This window comes from Mirounga leonina, unplaced genomic scaffold (assembly GCF_011800145.1).
Source record: "Mirounga leonina isolate KUSES-001 unplaced genomic scaffold, KU_Mleo_1.0 Mir_152, whole genome shotgun sequence".
NCBI classification, from domain to species: domain Eukaryota; kingdom Metazoa; phylum Chordata; class Mammalia; order Carnivora; family Phocidae; genus Mirounga; species Mirounga leonina.
The window spans coordinates 11,699,648-11,717,592 of record NW_023270380.1 but is presented as its reverse complement, the minus strand read 5'-3'; the positions used below and the strand labels follow the sequence as shown (position 1 = coordinate 11,717,592).

Sequence of the window (17,945 nt, the reverse complement as noted above, 5' to 3'; positions counted from 1 at the left end):
TGGCAATCCCTGATCTGTTTGCTAGCCATGTAGTTCTGTCTTCTACAAACTATTTTATAAATGGAATCATGCACTACATATAGCCTTTTGGATCTGGCTTTTTTCAGCTAGCAAAATGCTTTTGAGATTCTTGTGTGTTCTTGTATGAATCAACAGTTTCTTCCTTTTTACTGCTGAGTACTATCCCATTGTATGGAGTAAAATATGGTCTGTCTATCCACCAATTTACCCATTCGCCATTAGAAAGGTACCTAAATTGTTTTTAGTTTTGGGTGATTATGAATAAAGTTGCTATAAACATGCATGTACAAGTTTTTGTGTGAACATAAGTTTTAATTTCTCTTAGGTAAAATTTTAGGAATGAGATTGTTGGATCTATGGTAAGTATATAGAGATCCATCTTTTTTAATAACAATTTTTTTGAGATTTTATTTATTTGACAGGGAGAGAGAGAAGGAGCACAAGCAGGGGGACTGGCAGAGGGAGAGGGAGAAGCAGAACCCCTGCTGAGCAGGGAGCCCGATGCGGGACTCAGTCCCAGGACTCTGGGATCATGACCTGAGCCAAAGGCAGACGCTTAACTGACTGAACCATCCAGGCGCCCCTTTAATAACAATTTTGTTGAGATATAATTTACAGAGCATCAAATGTACAATGAAATGTTATTAGTACATCTCTTTGCAATATATACATATATCAAATCATGTTGAACACCTAAGACTAATACAATGTTATATGTCAAAATTATGTCTCAATGAAAAAAGAAAACAAAACAACACCACCTCACTGAGTTAAATACTTAAAAAAATGTCATTAGTACGATCACACAGTCATGCATCCATCATCACTATGCAAATTTAGGACATTTTCACTGGCCCACAAAGAAACTGCATATCCATTGGCAGTCACTCCCAGTCCCCTTGTCCCCAGCCCCTGGCAACCACTAATGTACCTTCTGTCTCTATGGGTTTGTCTATTCTGGACATTTCAGACAGATGGAATCATACAATCTTTTATAATCTCTTGTAATTTGCTCCTTTCACTTAGCATTATGTTTTCAAGTTTCATGCACATTGTAACAGATATCAGTACTTCGGATATACCAGATTTTGTTTATCCACTCATCAGCTGATGGACATTTAGATTATTTCCTTTTTTGGGGGCTATTATGAGTAATGTTGCTGTGAACATTTAGGTGCAAGTTTTTGGTTTTTTTTTTTTTTAATTTTTATTTATTTGAGACAGAGAGAATGAGAGACAGAGAGCATGAGAGGGAGGAGGGTCAGAGGGAGAAGCAGACTCCCTGCCGAGCAGGGAGCCCGATGCGGGACTCGATCCAGGGACTCCAAGATCATGACCTGAGCCGAAGGCAGTCGCTTAACCAACTGAGCCACCCAGGCACCCCTAGGTGCAAGTTTTTGTGCGGATGTTTGTTTTCATTTCTCTTGGGTATATACCTAGGAGAGGAATTGCTGAGTAATATACTAACCATTTGAGGAAATGCCAGACTGTTTTCCAAAGCAGCTGTTACCCTTTACACCTGCATTGAGTAAGGATTCCAATGACTCCATTCCCTTGCCAACCCTTGTTATTGTTTGTCTACTGTATTATAGTCATCTTAATGTGAAGTGGTATCTTACTGTGTTTGGTGATACTTTTCTCCCCCCTCCTTTTAAAAAAAAGGTTAATTGAAGTACAGTTGATATACAATATTATATTAGTTTCAGGTGTACAACATAATGATTTGACAATTATGTACACTACGAAATGTTCACCATGGTAGGTATAGTTACCATCTGTCACATACAAAGTTATTACAAAATTATTGACTACATTCCCTGTGCTGTACTTTTCATCCCTTGACTTATTTATTTTATAATTAGAAGTTTGTACCTCCTAATTCCCTTCACCTATTTCGCCCAACACTCCATCCCCATGATACACTTTTTTTTTAAATTGAAGTATGGTTGACAGACAGTATTAAATCAGGGTCAGGTATACAACATCATGATTCACCAACTTTATACTTTTCGTTATGCTCACAGGTGGAGCTCCCATCTGTCACCACCCAACACTGTTACAGTAGGCATTGACTCTGTTCCCTGTGCTGTGCCTTGCATCCCTGTGACTGACTCATCCCATAATTGGAAGCCTGGACCTCTCACTCCCCTTTGCCCATTTTGTCCATCCCTCCGCCCCCTTCCCCTCTGGCCACCATTAGTTTGTTCTCTGTATCCATGGGCCTGTGTCTGTGTCTGTTTTTTGTTTGTTTTTTTAGATTCCGCATATAAGTGAAATCATATGGTGTTTGTCTTTCTATGTCCAACTTATTCCACTTAGCATATACCCTTTAGGTCCATCCATGTTGTCATAAATGGCAAGATTTCATTCTTTTTTTTTTTTTTTTTTTTGAAGCTGAGTAAATTCCATTATATCTTCCTCATCCATTCATCTATGGATGGACACCACTTGGGCTGCTTCCATGTCTTGACTTTTGTAAATAATGCTGCAATAAACATAGGGGTACCTGTAGCTTTTTGAATTAGTGTTTTTTATTTCTTTGGGTAAATACCCAGCAGTGAGATTACCAGATCATACGGTATTTATATTTTTGTTTTTAACTTTTTGAGGAACCACCATACTGTTTTCCACAGTGGCTGCACCAGTTTGCATTCCCACCAACAGTGCACGAGGGTTACTTTTTCTCCACATCCTCACCAACACTTGTTATTTCTTGTCTTTTGATTCTAGCCATTCTGACAGGTATGAGGTGATATGGTGATGTTGATTTGCATTTTCCTGATGAAGAATGATGTTGAGCATCTTTTTGTGTGTCTGTTTGCCACATGATACACTTTTGATTAAAAAAAGAGAGCCATGGAAAACTGAGGGTTGCTGGAGTGGGGGTGGGGTGGGAGGGATGGGGTGACTGGGTGATAGATACTGGGGAGGGTATGTGCTCTGGTAAGCGCTGTGAATTGTGCAAGGCTGTTGAATCTCAGATCTGTATCTATGAAACAAATAATGCAATATATGTTAAGAAAAAAAAAAGAGGATAGCAGGAGGGGAAGAATGAAAGGGGGGAAATTGGAGGGGGAGACGAACCATGAGAGACAATGGACTCTGAAAAACAAACTGAGGGTTCTGGGTGGGGGGGGGGGAGGATGGGTTAGCCCGGTGATGGGTATTAAAGAGGGCACATTCTGCATGGAGCACTGGGTGTTATGCACAAACAATGAATCATGGAACACTACATCTAAAACTAATGATGTAATGTATGGGGATTAACATAACAATAAAAAATTAAAAAAAAAAAAAGAGAGCCATGGGATTAAAATAAAGAGCCACTGACTTGGAAATCCTTCAAAATGCACAAAAAGTTTCTGAGACTTGTTGTAGCTCACAGCTATTTCTTTTTTATTTTTAAAGATTTTATTTATTTATTTAAGAGAGAGTGTACCAGCCGTGGGAGGGAGGGGCAGAGGGAGAGGCAGACACCGCCCCCTCCCCGAGCAGGGAGCCCAAGGTGGGGCTCGGTCCCAGGACCCTGAGACCATGACCTGAGCCAAAAGCAGTCGCTTAACCGACTGAGCCACCCAGGCACCCCTCATAGCTGTTTCTCCTTCCCTAATTAATCCACTTCTCCTCAAACCCCAGGGCATTCAACTGGAAAAAAAAAAAAAGAGTGATTTCTGAGTTTATGCATTGCATAAAAATATTATCTTCCCCTGTGAAATTGCATACGTACCAAATTTCAGGTGTTTTATTGACTGAATAGCTTTTCTCTTGGGGCTGGCGACCGGAGACCTAGCCAGGGAATCTTGACATAATATATAACATTGTGTCTGTTCAAAACCATTCAAAGTTCCAAACAGCTGAAGAATAAGTAAACTGTAGCATAGACTCCACTAGTAAATTAGAAACTTTCTGAGGTTTCTTTGGGTGAGAAAGCAAACGAGATGTTATTTTGAAAATGCCAAAGGAGCCCCCACACCTTTGCCTATGGAAACCAAGAATTCCTCAGTTGAAGTCATACTTTGAGCCCCTTGCTCCACCATCGATGGCCGGGTAGGAGAGCCAATTCGTGACTTTCCATTAGTCCAGCCCCCTGCCTGTTCTAAACTACAGAGCCAGAGCCTGAAGCTGAAAGGGGACCTTGAACACACATTTCTCAAAGTAGAGCTCATCCAAGGACAGTCCCACAGTAACTTTAGAGATCATGGCTACAGATTAAATGGACATGATTTCCCAAACAGCCAGATCTTTTTTTTTTTTATTTTTCCTGGTCATGATGTCTAGAAATCAGAATTACATTAGCCATTAACATGGACTCCTGTGCTAAAGGAACAAATTTTGGATATCATGCAGAACCAAGAGCTCTGTGTCCAGTGTTTCTGGCTGATAAAGGAAATATGTTCCTTTTTTTAAAAGCTAAAAAGCAAAATCTGACATATGTCAGAGACATTCTCATTATTTTCACAGAATGGGAAAACTATAGAACTTGTCACTAGTGATCTGGTTGACAACCTAATTAAACAATTGGATCCAAATTATTGCAGTGTCACATGGAGCATGAGCAGAAGAAATAGGTGCCATTTTTAATAAAATAATGTAATAAGATGAGATGAGCAGAATCAAAGCAAAGTTAGAATGCCCAGAAACATTTCACACAGAATGTCATTAAAACCACACCTCAAAGGAAGCATAGATTTAATGTGCGCTACAAGAAACTAATGTTTAATATAGATTGCAGTAAATAATATAGGCTACAGTTGGCTGTAGCTACTTGCACGATAACCTGAAAATTCCACCAATTTTTCATACTTCGGAGGATCTTCAAATTTTGGATGAGATTCCAGTCATTTCTGTTTTATACCTTTAAAATTGTGAGATAAACCTGGAGGTTATGATAAAAGTTTCCATCAGTCTTGACACCCTGAATTGTCCCAAATGTAAAGGCAATTCTAAATCATCATGCTTGATTCAATTCTGTTTGGTAGATTTATTGAGCAGTGTTTGGTACCATGCTGGGAATTTCATAGCCCTTCATGCAGCATCCACAGTGGTCCAAAAAGGTGGTTTTAAAGAACTCAGGAATGGGGAGCCTGGGTGGCTCAGTCATTAAGCGTCTGCCTTCGGCTCAAGTCATGATCCCAGGGTCCCGGGATTGACCCCGCATCGGGCTCCCTGCTCAGCGGGAAGCCTGCCTCTCCCTCTCCCACTCCCCCTGCTTGTGTTCCCTCTCTCGCTGTGTCTCTCTCTGTCAAATAAATAAATAAAATCTTAAAAAGAAAAGAAAAGAAAAAGAACTCAGGACTATTTTGGTCCCAAGAGAGAGCACCTGAGTCAAATGATCTGTGTCAAAGTAAGCAAGTGTGTTTGTCAGAAGGCTATTGGGGTAACTTCCAGGATCACAAGAAGAGCCTGGGGAAGCCGGGGGTTCTGGGAAGCCAGAGGCAGGAACTAGGAAATCGAAGTCATGAGGCTTTTAGTCAGTGTCTAAGACCCGTCCACGTGGGAATAGATGTGGCCGTCAGCATCTCTACGTGTAGTGTATGTTTGTATACAATACTGACCCTTCCTCGCTGAAAAGGGAAAGGCCTCCTTCCGACAGTGAAGCTCCAATAGGAGAATCAGCAGAGGACTCAGGTTGGTGCTAGGGCTGTTCTGGGGCTATGCTCAGCCTGGATCCCATGCCTGCCCCGCAGAAGCGAACTGCTAGACCAACAAAAAGATGTAAGTCTAGGTCTGACTCCATGCCTAGGATCCTTTTGGTGTGTGCTGTACACAACTCTCTCATGGAGCCGGCCCAGCCTTGCACTATAGCTCAGAGAACTGGCGAGAGGCCATTTGCAGGTGTGAGCCCCATCCAGGCTGACCACTCTCGGAAGCAAATGACCCGCCTCCCAGAAGGACTCCTCAACGGGCCTTGGATTCCATTCTTCGGGTCACTGGTTCTCCAAGTGTGTCTCAATTACGTGTGTCAGGGGGAAAAAAAGGAATGTAGTTTTATTAAGTAAGTAACAAAATTTTTTAAATTAACTGAATACTGGGGCCCCTGGGTGGCTCAGTCGGTGAAGCGTCTGCCTTCAGCTCAGGTCATGATCTCAGGGTCCTGGGATCAAGCCCCGTATTGGGCTCCCTGCTCAGCGGGGAGTCTGCTTTTCCCTCTCCCTCTGCTTCTCCCCCTGTTTGTGTGCACGCTCTCTCTCTGTCAAATAAATAAATAATAAAATCTTAAAAAAAAAAAGTGACTGAATACAATAATCCGTAGCATTCCTTCAAAACAAGAATGATGGAAGTGGGGAGGATGGGCAATTCCATTTCTAATTCCATGGGGATGTATGTCCGTGTGCATGAGATTCAAGAAACCAGAACAAAGATACCATGTGCTAGAGAAGAAACTTGACTGTTTTATCAATTCTTCCCAAATCAAATGTGTAATTTATTATTAACAATTTAATAGAAACCCCGTATCATTTTAGGGGGCAGGAAAGGGGCTTAATAAAATAGTTCATTAGTTAGTCTGGAAGAGCAAACGGGCAAAAAAGTTCCAAGTTATAATTTGTAATTGAGCTGCTTCTCCTAGAACCTCCCTGCTGGGGAGTCAGGATGTATTACTGGGCACTTGCTAGGGGAGACCTCTGTCAGCTAGCACCGTTCGTCCTGGAGGAAGCACCCCAAACCAACAGAAGAAGAGGTAAATTATTCAGCGAATAATGTCAGAAAAAAAATGATACAGTGGGACAATATTTTAGGTCTTACCTGATTTTTACACCAATATTTCCCCATTCTGGCCCTCTTCCATTCAATCAAGACCATTCCAGGCTCAGGAGGGAACACAGATTCTTTTCCTCTTTTTTTTTTTTAATATTTTATTTATTTGAGAGAGAGATAGCGAGAGCAGGAACACAAGCAGGGGGAGTGGGAGAGAGAGAAGCAGGCTTCCTGCTGAGCAGGGAGCCTGACACGGGGCTTGATCCTAGGACTCTGGGATCATGACCTGAGCCAAAGGCAGATGCTTAACGACCGAGCCACCACCCAGGCACCTGATTCTTTCTCTAGTTTTAAAGCCTAAAGCCCTTTGAGAAAGAAAAAGGACTGAATAAACAAAGCATCTGGGGGAAAAAAAGGACCGAGGCCTCATTAAAAACCCTCAATGAGAATTAGAAGTACCTGTGACCTCACAGGGGAATTCTCAGGGTGGGATTCAGGACTGTGTGTTTCTACAAGCACCCCAGGGGATTTTGTCATGGTGGAGGGGGAGAGCCAGCGGGCTGGATTAGTGGTTGCAAAGCAGAATCTTGCCCAGGGTGTGGCATATCCCGGTGCAAGCCCCAGCCCAGAGGTCTGTAGACTGAGAAAGATGGAGGGAGCCCAGGCAGCTGAAGGTATCATTGTAAGGCTTCCAGTGTGATTTTAATGGAGCTGGGAACTCCTGGCAAAATCGCTTTCCTTCCCTGTTCACCCTGTGAGACATTTTATTCTCGGTAGTAGGATGGTTTTTAAGAATGTTATCCAAGCTTGTCTTCCCAGCACACCTGGTTCTTCCCTTTCCACTTATTTTCTAAATTTCCTATAACAGGTTAAAATGTGTGGGCGAGTTGGAAGACCTCTAAGGCAGTGATGTGCAGAACTGTGGTCCCAGACCAGCAGCATCAGCATCACCTGGGAGCTTGCTAGAAATGCAGTTTCTGTGTCCTAAGCTTGATAACTGATGTGAGAAACTATGTGTGTGTGTGGGGGGGGGGGGGGGCGGCAATCTGTAATTTAACAGAGGTGATCTTGATGCACCATCCCCCTTGAGAGCCAATGATTCTCCTAAAGAGAAACTTTTAAAACTACTGGGATGCCTGGGACCCACCCCCCTCCTGACTTTGATTTAGTTAGTCAAGTGTGGGGTTCCTCAGATAGCTATAATGTGCAGTGAGGTTTGAGAACTGTTAGGGCTTCAAAAGAACGCCCCCACCCTTTCTAGAACAGAATTGTCTTTCGAAACTAAAAGTGAACAAAAGAAAAACGTGTGTGTGTGTGTGTGTGTGTGTGTGTGTGTGTGTGTGTGAGGGGTATAATTAAGAAAAGACAGTGTTTTGAAAATAGAAGGATTTCAAGGCTCAAGCATAAGTTTGGGTTAGCAGTGCATATATCAATTTTGGCCAATATTTATGATTTTTATTATAACGGGACTGTTGCCCATTTTTCTTTAGGAGACTGGTTTCTCCTATGATTGTAGTTGTATTTTTAGTATCTGATGATTGAAAATATTATGTAAAGGTCAGGAAATGAATTTCATAACATTTTAAATGAATTTTAATTTTATTCTTTACAGTAGCATCTAAAGACATTTGAAAAATAGCAATACACATAGAGAACTATCACTTTTTCAAAAAATGCTCAGTACTCATAAAAACTCTCTTATGATACTGTCAGGAAGCCTGAGGTCTATAAGTTAGGATTTTTATACCTTTATTTAAAAGAGGTGGAGGGGCGCCTGGCTGGCTCAGTCAGAAGAGCGTGCAGCTCTTGATCTCTGACTCATGAGTTCGGGCCCCATGTTGGGCGTAGAAATTACTAAAAAATAAACTTAAAAAAAAAACTGTTTTAAATAAAAGAGATGGAGAGAGAGAGATTATATTGATTTTGTACTGCTTATCTTTACATGATGTGAAATTTATAAAATCCTTTTAGAAGGTTGAGGACACACTAGTAAATTAAGCTATGTTCAACATATTATATTCCAAATATTTGCAAATTAACCATCCATTTATGGTATCTCTGATATTCTCTAGTAATTATAATATTAATTTATTGTATCACCACATTTCTGTTATGTTGGAAAAGAGCACTTACCATATAACTCAATATAAGTTATTTCTGAATGGAAAATTTCTGTCCTTTCATTATTAAGGACATTTCTAAAAGTATAACTAATTTGTCTGAATATGTCATCTTTTGTGACATTTTCTTAATTTTTTTAAGCCAAATATTACAACTTCCACTTCTTTCTGCTTCTTTTTTATTCCTTCTTTTTTCTTTTTTCCTTCTCCCTTCTTTCCTTTAAAATATGTCTTAAAACTTCACTCAGTTTAGGGACACCTGGGTGGCTCAGTAGGTTAAGCGTCTGTCTTTGGCTTAGGTCATGATCTCAGGGTCCTGGGATCGAGCCCTACATCGAGTTCCTTGCTCAGCAGGGTGTCTGCTTCTCCCTCTGCCTCTCCCCCCCACCCTAACTCCTCTCTTTCTCTCTCAAATAAATAAATAAAATCTTTAAAAAAGTTTCACTCAGTTTAGTTGGACATTTTTTTAATAATTTAAAGTTTAAGGGATATAATTTGTTAACTAGATAGTTAATAGTTAAATAATTTAAGTTTAATTAGAAATTGTTCTAATAATTTAAAGCCTCTAAGCGACAGGGATTACATTATCTTCACCTTGCTGAGCATCTTTTAAAATAAATGGCTGAAGGCTGAAAACTCAGCCAATGACCAAATATAACTTGTTTTCACTGAATTTTATTGAATTTTGGAGTGCATTTCGCTAACTACCCTAAATGTTTCTATTTTGCATAATGCGCGTGTGTACTCATAAGTATTCTTCTCTTCAAACCAATACAGCGACTCAACAAGAACTGTGGACCGGGTTCCACCCAAGAAATGGCGGCAGAGCGTCACTTTTGCCTGGGAATGTGGCCTTCTCCTCCGTGGACAGGCTTCTGGCGGGAGTCAGCATTGCTCTGCTCTTTCTGGGTCTTTCAGAAGGCGGGGGCATGCCAGGAAGGAGGCCAGGGAGTGGTGGGGCAGCAGGAATATCAGTCTGGTGACAGATCCCCCTTCTATCTGGCTTATCCTTGAAACTCAAGTTAAATCATCACGCCCATTAGAATCTGTTCATAGTCCAGCAGTCATTGCCTTCTTTGAGGTCCTCTCCCTATTACTTCCAATAGGCCTTTATTCCAGCACTTATCACATTCCCTTAGAATTATTTGTGTACATCTCCATCTCCCTCACCAGGCCAGGGGCCCTCGGGACAGTAACTTCTCATCTTTGGACGCAGGGAGTGTCCTGTAAGGACTAATGAACAGATGGAAGGCCATGCACTGGGATGAGCATGAAGAAGAGAATGTGCAAAATCACATCGCTGCAGGATCACACAGGGCCATGTGATTTCATGCAGCTCTGTGCCTTTCCACTTCCACATTTACACACACACCCATGATGGGGAGGAGAGGGGAGGGTGGGCCAAACCCTACCCTTCAAGTCTCAGCTCATGTATTTTGTTCCCCAAGAAAATCTGACATCTGTCTTCCAAAGTTGAACTGGATGTCCCTCCTCTGTGCTCCCACAACATCCTGTCTTTTAACTGAGTGGCCTGTCTAATCCATGCCCTCCATTTCTTCTAGAAAAGAGATTGATGGATACCCATAGCCAAATGAATGTTCTCTGATCGTAGGACGCACTGAGATGCCCACACCCTCCGGCATTCCCACCTCATAATCTAGATGTTTCCTGAGCTCCATAGTGTGTGACCCCAAACCTGTTTCTGCCAGTTGTACCTGTAAGTGAAGTAATTTACTTTCATGTGACTGAAATGAAGAGCATACGAGTGGAAAAAAGAGTAGTGTTTTTTATGAGAACAATGGATGCTTTGGAAAGATAAGCGTCTATAAAGTTGTACTGTTGACTCAGTTGCAGGTAACAGAATGAGGATGGAATGGGCATGCAGAAATCTTGAAAGGATCGCCTTTCACATTGCTTAAGGGCACGGAATTTTTAAATGCACCATATAGAATCCCCAACTGGAAATTGCTGAAGATGCCTAATGAGAGTGGTTTTTGGAACTCCTATCAGCATACCCACACCACCATTGTACTGAAATGATTGGGATGGAGGTGGGAGGCAGTTTGTCTCCGTCACTTGACTGTGAGTTTCTTGAACACAGGGATCACATCTTGCTTCTCTTGGGAGTACCTGTGCCAAGGAAGAGTGTTTGGATCCTTTAGAGGACTTTCTCTAAGGGCTTCTTGACTCAAGGGAACTCTTGAACTTATTTTTGGTTCAGGGGGTCAGGGTGTTTCAACAATAAGGTCTTTTGTTATTCATTACAGCCACTAGGGGGCAATGTAGCTGCATTCCTTGGGAATGGCCATCCTGGGGAGTTGTCTCCAAGCTAGATTCCCTAAACTGTGATGAGCCCCCCTAAAATGTGTTGGAGAACCTATGGCATAAAGATCTCACCAACACTAGTGTTCTTTGTATATGTGTTTCCTTTGTTTATTTGTGGGAGCTCACTGATTCCATCTTTTCTAAACAATAAAAGGACCAAGTAGTAACCACTACCTCATTAAGTTAATTATTAAGCCCAGCCAGTTCTGGAAGAAAGAAAAGTAAATAGGAAGAAGAAAAAGAACCCCTCATGCAAATTAGTGTAAGGATTACAAACTGGTACAGTGTAGCTCACCGTGCTTTATAGCAGGGGCTTGGAGGGAGCACTACTGAGAAATTTACGGAGATTGTGTCCATATGAATGGACAGACTTCAACCCTTCCTCCCTCTTCCTTCTTTCAACTCTGATGGGCTGGAATCAGACTCCAAAAATTAAGCTACTAGTTGCTCATACAAAGGAATGTCCTCTTCTAGGACCAAGATGGTAGTGAGATGAAAAAGAGTTCAAGACATTGTCTTTAAAACACACACACACACACACACACAACCTGTGAAAGTAAACAAGAATGATTAGTTTGCTTTTGAGTGAGTTGCCCTGCTGAATTGCAGCAGAACTGATGGCCTGTGGTATGGGTCTAGGGGAGGCGAGGCCTCCTACTTCACAAGAATTGCTTCCAGAGAAGTAGTAAAGCACATCTGTTCCAAAGTACTACTTGAGAATTAATTAAATCTAAAATGAGATAAATAGTCCTGTGTACAGTTTTCGCGGCCTCTTGAAATAGCTGACCAAGAGGTGGAGTGATTCAGGTCCCAGGGTGTGGAGGGAACCTCTGACCTGGGCTTGAGGCTCACCTCTGCCTCCAGCTGGTGATGAAGGTCAAGGGTCCCCTTCCATCCTCCTCCGGGTACCAGTTCCACATTGCCCCTCCGTGAAATATGGGGACCAGGCGAGTGGACAACAAAGGATCTCAAGACCTCCCCCAGATCTAAACACTCATCTCTTCCTTTTCTGGGAAGTAACCCTTAGAGACTTGCCCTCCACTTCCTTCTTTTCAGAAACACAACTATTTTAGAGGCAATGTGAAAAAACACAGCAATTACACAAATTGCTATTTCTCCATCCACACTTAATTTACCTTTTTGCTCACATCTGGCAGGGTTCAAGATATGGTTGGAACGGATACAAGAGGATTTTTCCAATGAAATGAGAACGGATGTTACTGTTCAAACCACGTAAATTCAAAGTGTTTGTGTTCAGAACAGAAACTCAAATCCAGTATTTGCCCTCTAGCTGCTCATAGCTGAAGGGAGTGGTGACACCTTACTCAAAATGAGTAAGAAAATGCATATACTGACATTTCAAGACTGTACAAACATGTAAGGCTGCCTTTTAAGTTTTTTTGACTCCTGAAGATGTTTTTTCCCGCCTTCCCATGGAGAAGTAACGAAGAGCCAGATCTTCAGGTGTCTGTCTGGAAGGCTTGCAGTCTTCCAGAAGTCCAGTTAGGTCTGAAACAAAAGTTCCACCCTTGACCTCCTCAGAAGAAAGAACTTCCCCAGCCCCTTCCTTCCAGAGAAGGAAGACCACAGTTGGCTAAGCCATGTGGCCCTTGTGCATCTTAATGACTCTTTTTCAGAAAGTGCTGTCCTATTGATCTGTTTGTGGCATTTCGCAAGGAGTTAAGGTACAAAGAGGGGTGAGACCCAGTGATTGCCCTCAAAATGCTTGTCACTAATTACAGCTTCCCTCCCCTTACACCTCTGGTCCCCCCAGACTTTTGGGTTAAGAGAGTGGCCTCATGCTGTCTTCCGATAAAACCTTGGTTTCCTAGGGTTTAGGCCGTAAGCGAGCTGGGCCTCCTTTTTGCTCTTTCTCCGAAGGGCTCATCTTAGTTGTTGAACAACAGAAGTACGATAGGAATACTTGGGGGTGGGGAGTGAACTGAGAAAAGTCGCTGGGCTTCCCCTGGCCATTTTCCAGGGCTGCCCTTGCTTACTTGACTTTTGAGTTGCAGCAGGGCCTCAGCGGGCCCACCTGTAACAGGCCGAAAATACCGCCAACACAAAGGAGCGAACCCTTTAGCACCAGGCCTGGCTCGTGACGCGCAGGCGAGCACTTGGCCCCTTATTTTATCATCCCATGTGATGACGCTGGTGTGGAAAGCCTGGGTTTGAGGCCCCTCGCTTAGAACATAACTTGGGAAAAGTCTGAAAGCCTCAGTTACTTCGTTAGTAAGGTGGGGAGAAGGTAGGCCGTGATGCTTTCGCGGGGACGTGGGGGCGCGGGAGGAGCGCACAGCCGGGTGCGGACGCGGGGTCAATAACCTGACCCCTCGCCGTGGTGGCCAGCGAAGGTGAGCGGGCCGTCGGTGCCCGCTGAGGACCCTGCCCACAGGCCCGTCCCGGAGGCCGGAGTCCTTCCTGGAAGAGGCGTGGGGTGGGGCGGGAGGCGGGGGCGCCGGCACGGGGAGGGCGACCTCGACCCCCGCCTGGCGCGGGCGCGGCCGCTCGGGCGAGTCGGGGGCCGGGCCGGGAGCCGCCCGGGCGGCGGCCGGGCCCCTGGGCTGGGCGCTGCTGGCGGAGCCGACGGGGCGGAGAGGAGCGCGGCGGGGGGAGGAGTGGGAGGAGGGGGCCGGTCCAGGGAAGTGCGACGTGTCTGCGGGAGCCTTTTTATACCTCCTTCCCGGGAGTCGGGCCCCAGCAGCCGCCGCACTCTCAGAGTCCCCGCACCTCCGCTCCCGGGAGTCGAGCTCCGAGTGTCCGCCGCGCGGCGTCCAGTCCGCCAGCATGTCGGGGATCAAGAAGCAGAAGACGGTAGGCTGCGGGCCGCCTGCCCCCACCCCCGCCGCCGCTCCCCGGCACCGCGTCCCCCTCCCAGGGAGCGGCGAGCAGCAGGGCGCGGAGGCTCCGGCGCCGGGAGGGGAGGAGGAGGAGGGGGGGGGAGGAGGGGGGGGAGGGAGAGCGGGGAGGAGGGACCCCGGGGCAGCCCTCGCGGGGCAGCCCCTCTCCGCCGGCGCCCCGGGGACCCTGCGCCGCTTGGGGTCGCCACGCCCGGAGGGAGCTCCGGAGCGCGCACTGCGGCCCCGGCCGAGCAGGGGGGTCAGGAACGGGAAATTTCCTCTCTTCCCCCAAGAGCTTCCCCGGACCCGCCTTTTCCTCCGTGTGATCTCCGCGCCGCTCGAGTGGGTGGCCGAGAGCCGAGGCCGGTTCTGCCGGGTCTGGGCGCACGTCGGCGGTACTCCTTGGGCTTTTGTCCGTGCCACCCCCTCCGAGGGGACGTTAATGACAGACCTCGTGGAGGAAACAGCAGCTGCTCCCGCCGGCAGCCCTTAGCCCTCCAGCTTCTTCAGCAGCTCCCTGCTGGCAGCGGGCGGCACCTCTGGGTCCGCCCGGGGCTCCTCGGCTTCGTGGGTTAAGATGAGCCGACTGTTTTGAGGAGGCTCGGTTTAATCCAGAAGTACTCTGGGCTAGCCCATTTATGGGAAATAGAGGGATTGTCAAAGAAAAGTTCCTTTCTCAGCAAAAGGGGTATTTTTTTTTTTTTAAGTAGGCTCCACGCCCAACGTGGAGCCCAAGGAGGGGCTTAAGCCACTACCCTGAGATCAAGACCAGAGCTGAGATCAAGGGTCGGTTGCTTAGCCGACTGAGCCACCCAGGTGCCCCGAGTAGGGGCTCCTACTAATTTTGCATCCTAAAAATGGCAGCAGTAATCATTGACTCCAGGTGGGAGGAGCCTTGCAGACAGCATTTGGTCCACACCGGAGGTGGTCTGCAAGCCCTGCTTAGATCCCAGCCGGCAGCCTGACTGCTGATGGTTCGACTTTACCACACTGCAAGCCTCAGGTTGTTTATGCTGGTTACTGAAAGGGTTGACCCCTCTCATAGAATTAGACTTGAACTTGGCACATAGTAGGTGTTCAATACATGTTTATTACTATTATTATATAATGCTTACTACTGAACTCTCTTTGAGGTGTATTCCTGGCCAGCTGGGAGGAGAGATGGCAAACCAGGAATTGGGGGGAGGAGCCTGAAGGGGGCTAGGCAGGGGCTGCAGGTGTGGGCTTGAGCAGCAAGGGAAAGGCGGTGGGTGCTCTGTGGTTTCAGGGGACCACACTGGACGGGCAGGAAGGTCCAGGACGAAGGTGGCATCAACTTCAGCTGCCTTTTTATAGGAGCGATTTTCAAGTGGGGAGACTCTCAGTATTGTAAGATTGTTAAAAATATTAAGTGAAAATCATCTGTGTTTTATTCCTATCTAATTTGATTAACTTCTGTAAAATTCTAAATGGTGTCTTCTCTGTGACAAGCTGCCGGGGCACTTGGTGGCTTTGCATATCAGTGGGGTTTTAGTTCTTCCCTGCCTGCTTCAAGAATTCCTTCCCAGTTCTGATAGGGAGCTTTGTCAAGCATTAGTAATGAAGGGACAGGTGGTCTTTCCCTTCGGGTCCCCAGTCAGCAGGCGCCCGGCAGTGAGGAAGGTCTGAGAACAGGGGGTTACAAACTGATCGCGGGCCCTGTGCAGTCAGAGACAGTGAGAAATTTGAGCGCCAGAGGCTTTGCTTTTTCTATTTACACATTTTAAACCATCTATTTTTTTGTTTGGGGTGTGCATGTGTTCTGTGTAGGATTAAATTAACACCTGAAAAAGCTAGCAGGACTTCTGAACTTTTATTTAGCTAACATGATTATAATCCACGCACCAGCACAAATTCCAAAAGGGCCAGATAGAGGCGACTGGGTAAAGCAAGCTAGCTTTAAATGCATCTGAAATCTCTCAAGCTTTAAATGGTAACTCCACATGTGTTCTGAAACCTTGCTGTCCAAGACAAGATAGGTCCACACATGTGGCCTCAGAGACAATCATTATTTGAGGAGTGGGTCTTACTGATCTAGGAAGCTATCCTAGAAGTGAGGCTGGGCGGCCTTTTTCAGAGACTCACAGGGATCATTACATTATTTTCTGCATTGTCCACAGAGGATGGTCAATGTACACCACAGTCTCTGCAAATATTTGTCGCACCCCTACTGTGTGGGATGAATACATCTTTCCCAGGATTTTTTTTTTGGCCACACTTTTTTTTTTTTTAATTTATTTATTTGACAGAGAGATAGCACAAATAGGCAGAGTTGCCACACTTTCTGGATGAGAGACTATAGGATGATTTTCTCACGAGCTTGAGGAGAAAATGAAATGTTCTTTTATAAGGGAAGGTAGCACATTCCTTCTGTGCTAGGCATCCTTACCGTGAAAAGCAAAGACAGCTATGTGTCACATCCATCTCTCCCTCCCTTGACTTACCTCCAACTCTGGCCACCAGCATCCCACCTACACTCACACAGACCCAGGAGAAGGAAGGAGGCAGTCAGCTTCCAGAGGACTAGAAAGAAAGGCAAAGGCCTGATTCTTTCTTCTTGCATCATTTCCTGGATTAGTATTTTTTCAAGGCAATGTTGTTATGTTCAGACAATGTTACTATGTCCCAGAGACAGACAACCATTCTAAAAAAAGACAACTGAGATAGTAAAATATTTTCCAAAGGATCAAACAAGCCAATGGGGCGCCTGGGTGGCTCAGTTGGTTGAGTGACTGCCTTCGGCTCATGTCATGATCCTGGAGTCCCGGGATCGAGTCCTGCATCGGGCTCCCTGCTCAGTGGGGGGTCTGCTTCTCCCTCTGCCCTCTTCCCTCTCGTGCTGTTTCTCTCTCGCTCGCTCTCTAAAAAATAAATAAAATCTTTAAAAAAAAAAATTATACAACACTATTAAAAATACAATTATTGGGGCGCCTGGGTGGCTCAGTTGGTTAAGCGACTGCCTTCGGCTCAGGTCGTGATCCCGGAGTCCCGGGATCGAATCCCACATCGGGCTCCCTGCTCGGCGGGGGGTCTGCTTCTCCCTCTGCCCTCTTCCCTCTCGTGCTCTCTGTCTCTCATTCTCTCTCTCTCAAATAAATAAATAAAATCTTTAAAAAAAAACAAAAAACAAAAAAAAAACCAAGCCAATGGTTGGGAAGGAGTGAAGGAGTATTGGAACCTTAAAACGGTCCATAAATATAAGAGATTATTTGCCTTTTATTATTTTGTGTACAATACCACATTATTTTTCCAACGGTAGCGACTTTGGAAACTATTTGAAGGTGCTCCCTAAGGCAACACGTGAATTTTCAGACGAGTATCCATTGGAAGGAAGGAGAAACCAGCACTACTTCGAGGCCACACTGTATTTCATTTCATCCACACGGTGGCCTGCGCCCCGCCAAACTGAGCCTCGTCTGTAGGGGAGGAGAATGCCAAGAGCAGATCGGGATTTGAATGCAGGTCTGTCCAACTTCCAAGCTCATGCTCTTGCTCCTGCTCTATGTGTTTCAGGATGTAACCTCTGTGGTGCATAGTACCCATCTGTAAAATGGAGGTAATGATGCCTTAGCCCTTACAATGTTGTGAGGAGTCAATAACTCCTAAAAAAAAGTATCTCGCACAGTTCCAGGCCCCGATTAAGTCCCTTGTATGTGGTAGCTGTTGTTATTACACTACGCTGTCATGGTTCATCAAACTAGGAGCAGGAAGCACAGGTCATACGGTTCCGAAAGCCGGGTAAATAAGAACCACCAGAATATTTAATAAGAGCAAACTGATGCAGAAGAATAGAAGTGATGATATGAACCCTCATTGTGAAAAGCTGAATAGAAGAGCCAGGCTGGTCATGAGTGTGGACACACCAGAGTAACCCGAATATCAGCAAGATCTTGCCAACAACCTTGGCCAAGAAAGAAAGGCCTTC

At 45.1% G+C, this 17,945-nt stretch overlaps 2 protein-coding genes across 3 annotated transcripts in view; both read left to right on the top strand.

Annotated features, from left to right (window-relative positions):
* MINPP1 (multiple inositol-polyphosphate phosphatase 1) overlaps positions 1 to 11,303 on the top strand; it is a 125,857-nt gene extending 114,554 nt beyond the window's left edge. Inside the window, exons 5-6 of one of the 2 annotated variants that reach the window (XM_035008565.1) lie at positions 9,615 to 9,721; positions 10,400 to 11,295. In XM_035008565.1, the coding sequence (XP_034864456.1) occupies positions 9,615 to 9,721; positions 10,400 to 10,443 (151 nt within the window). In that variant the 3' untranslated portion in view covers positions 10,444 to 11,295. Of the gene's footprint in view, positions 1 to 9,614 lie in introns of both variants that reach the window. The other variant, XM_035008563.1, reaches the window with a different exon arrangement.
* A 2,562-nt stretch (positions 11,304 to 13,865) lies between these two features.
* PAPSS2 (3'-phosphoadenosine 5'-phosphosulfate synthase 2) overlaps positions 13,866 to 17,945 on the top strand; it is a 68,696-nt gene continuing 64,616 nt past the window's right edge. Inside the window, exon 1 of the mRNA XM_035008562.1 lies at positions 13,866 to 13,976. Coding sequence (XP_034864453.1) covers positions 13,950 to 13,976 — 27 coding nt within the window. The 5' untranslated portion in view covers positions 13,866 to 13,949. The remainder of the gene's footprint in view (positions 13,977 to 17,945) is intronic.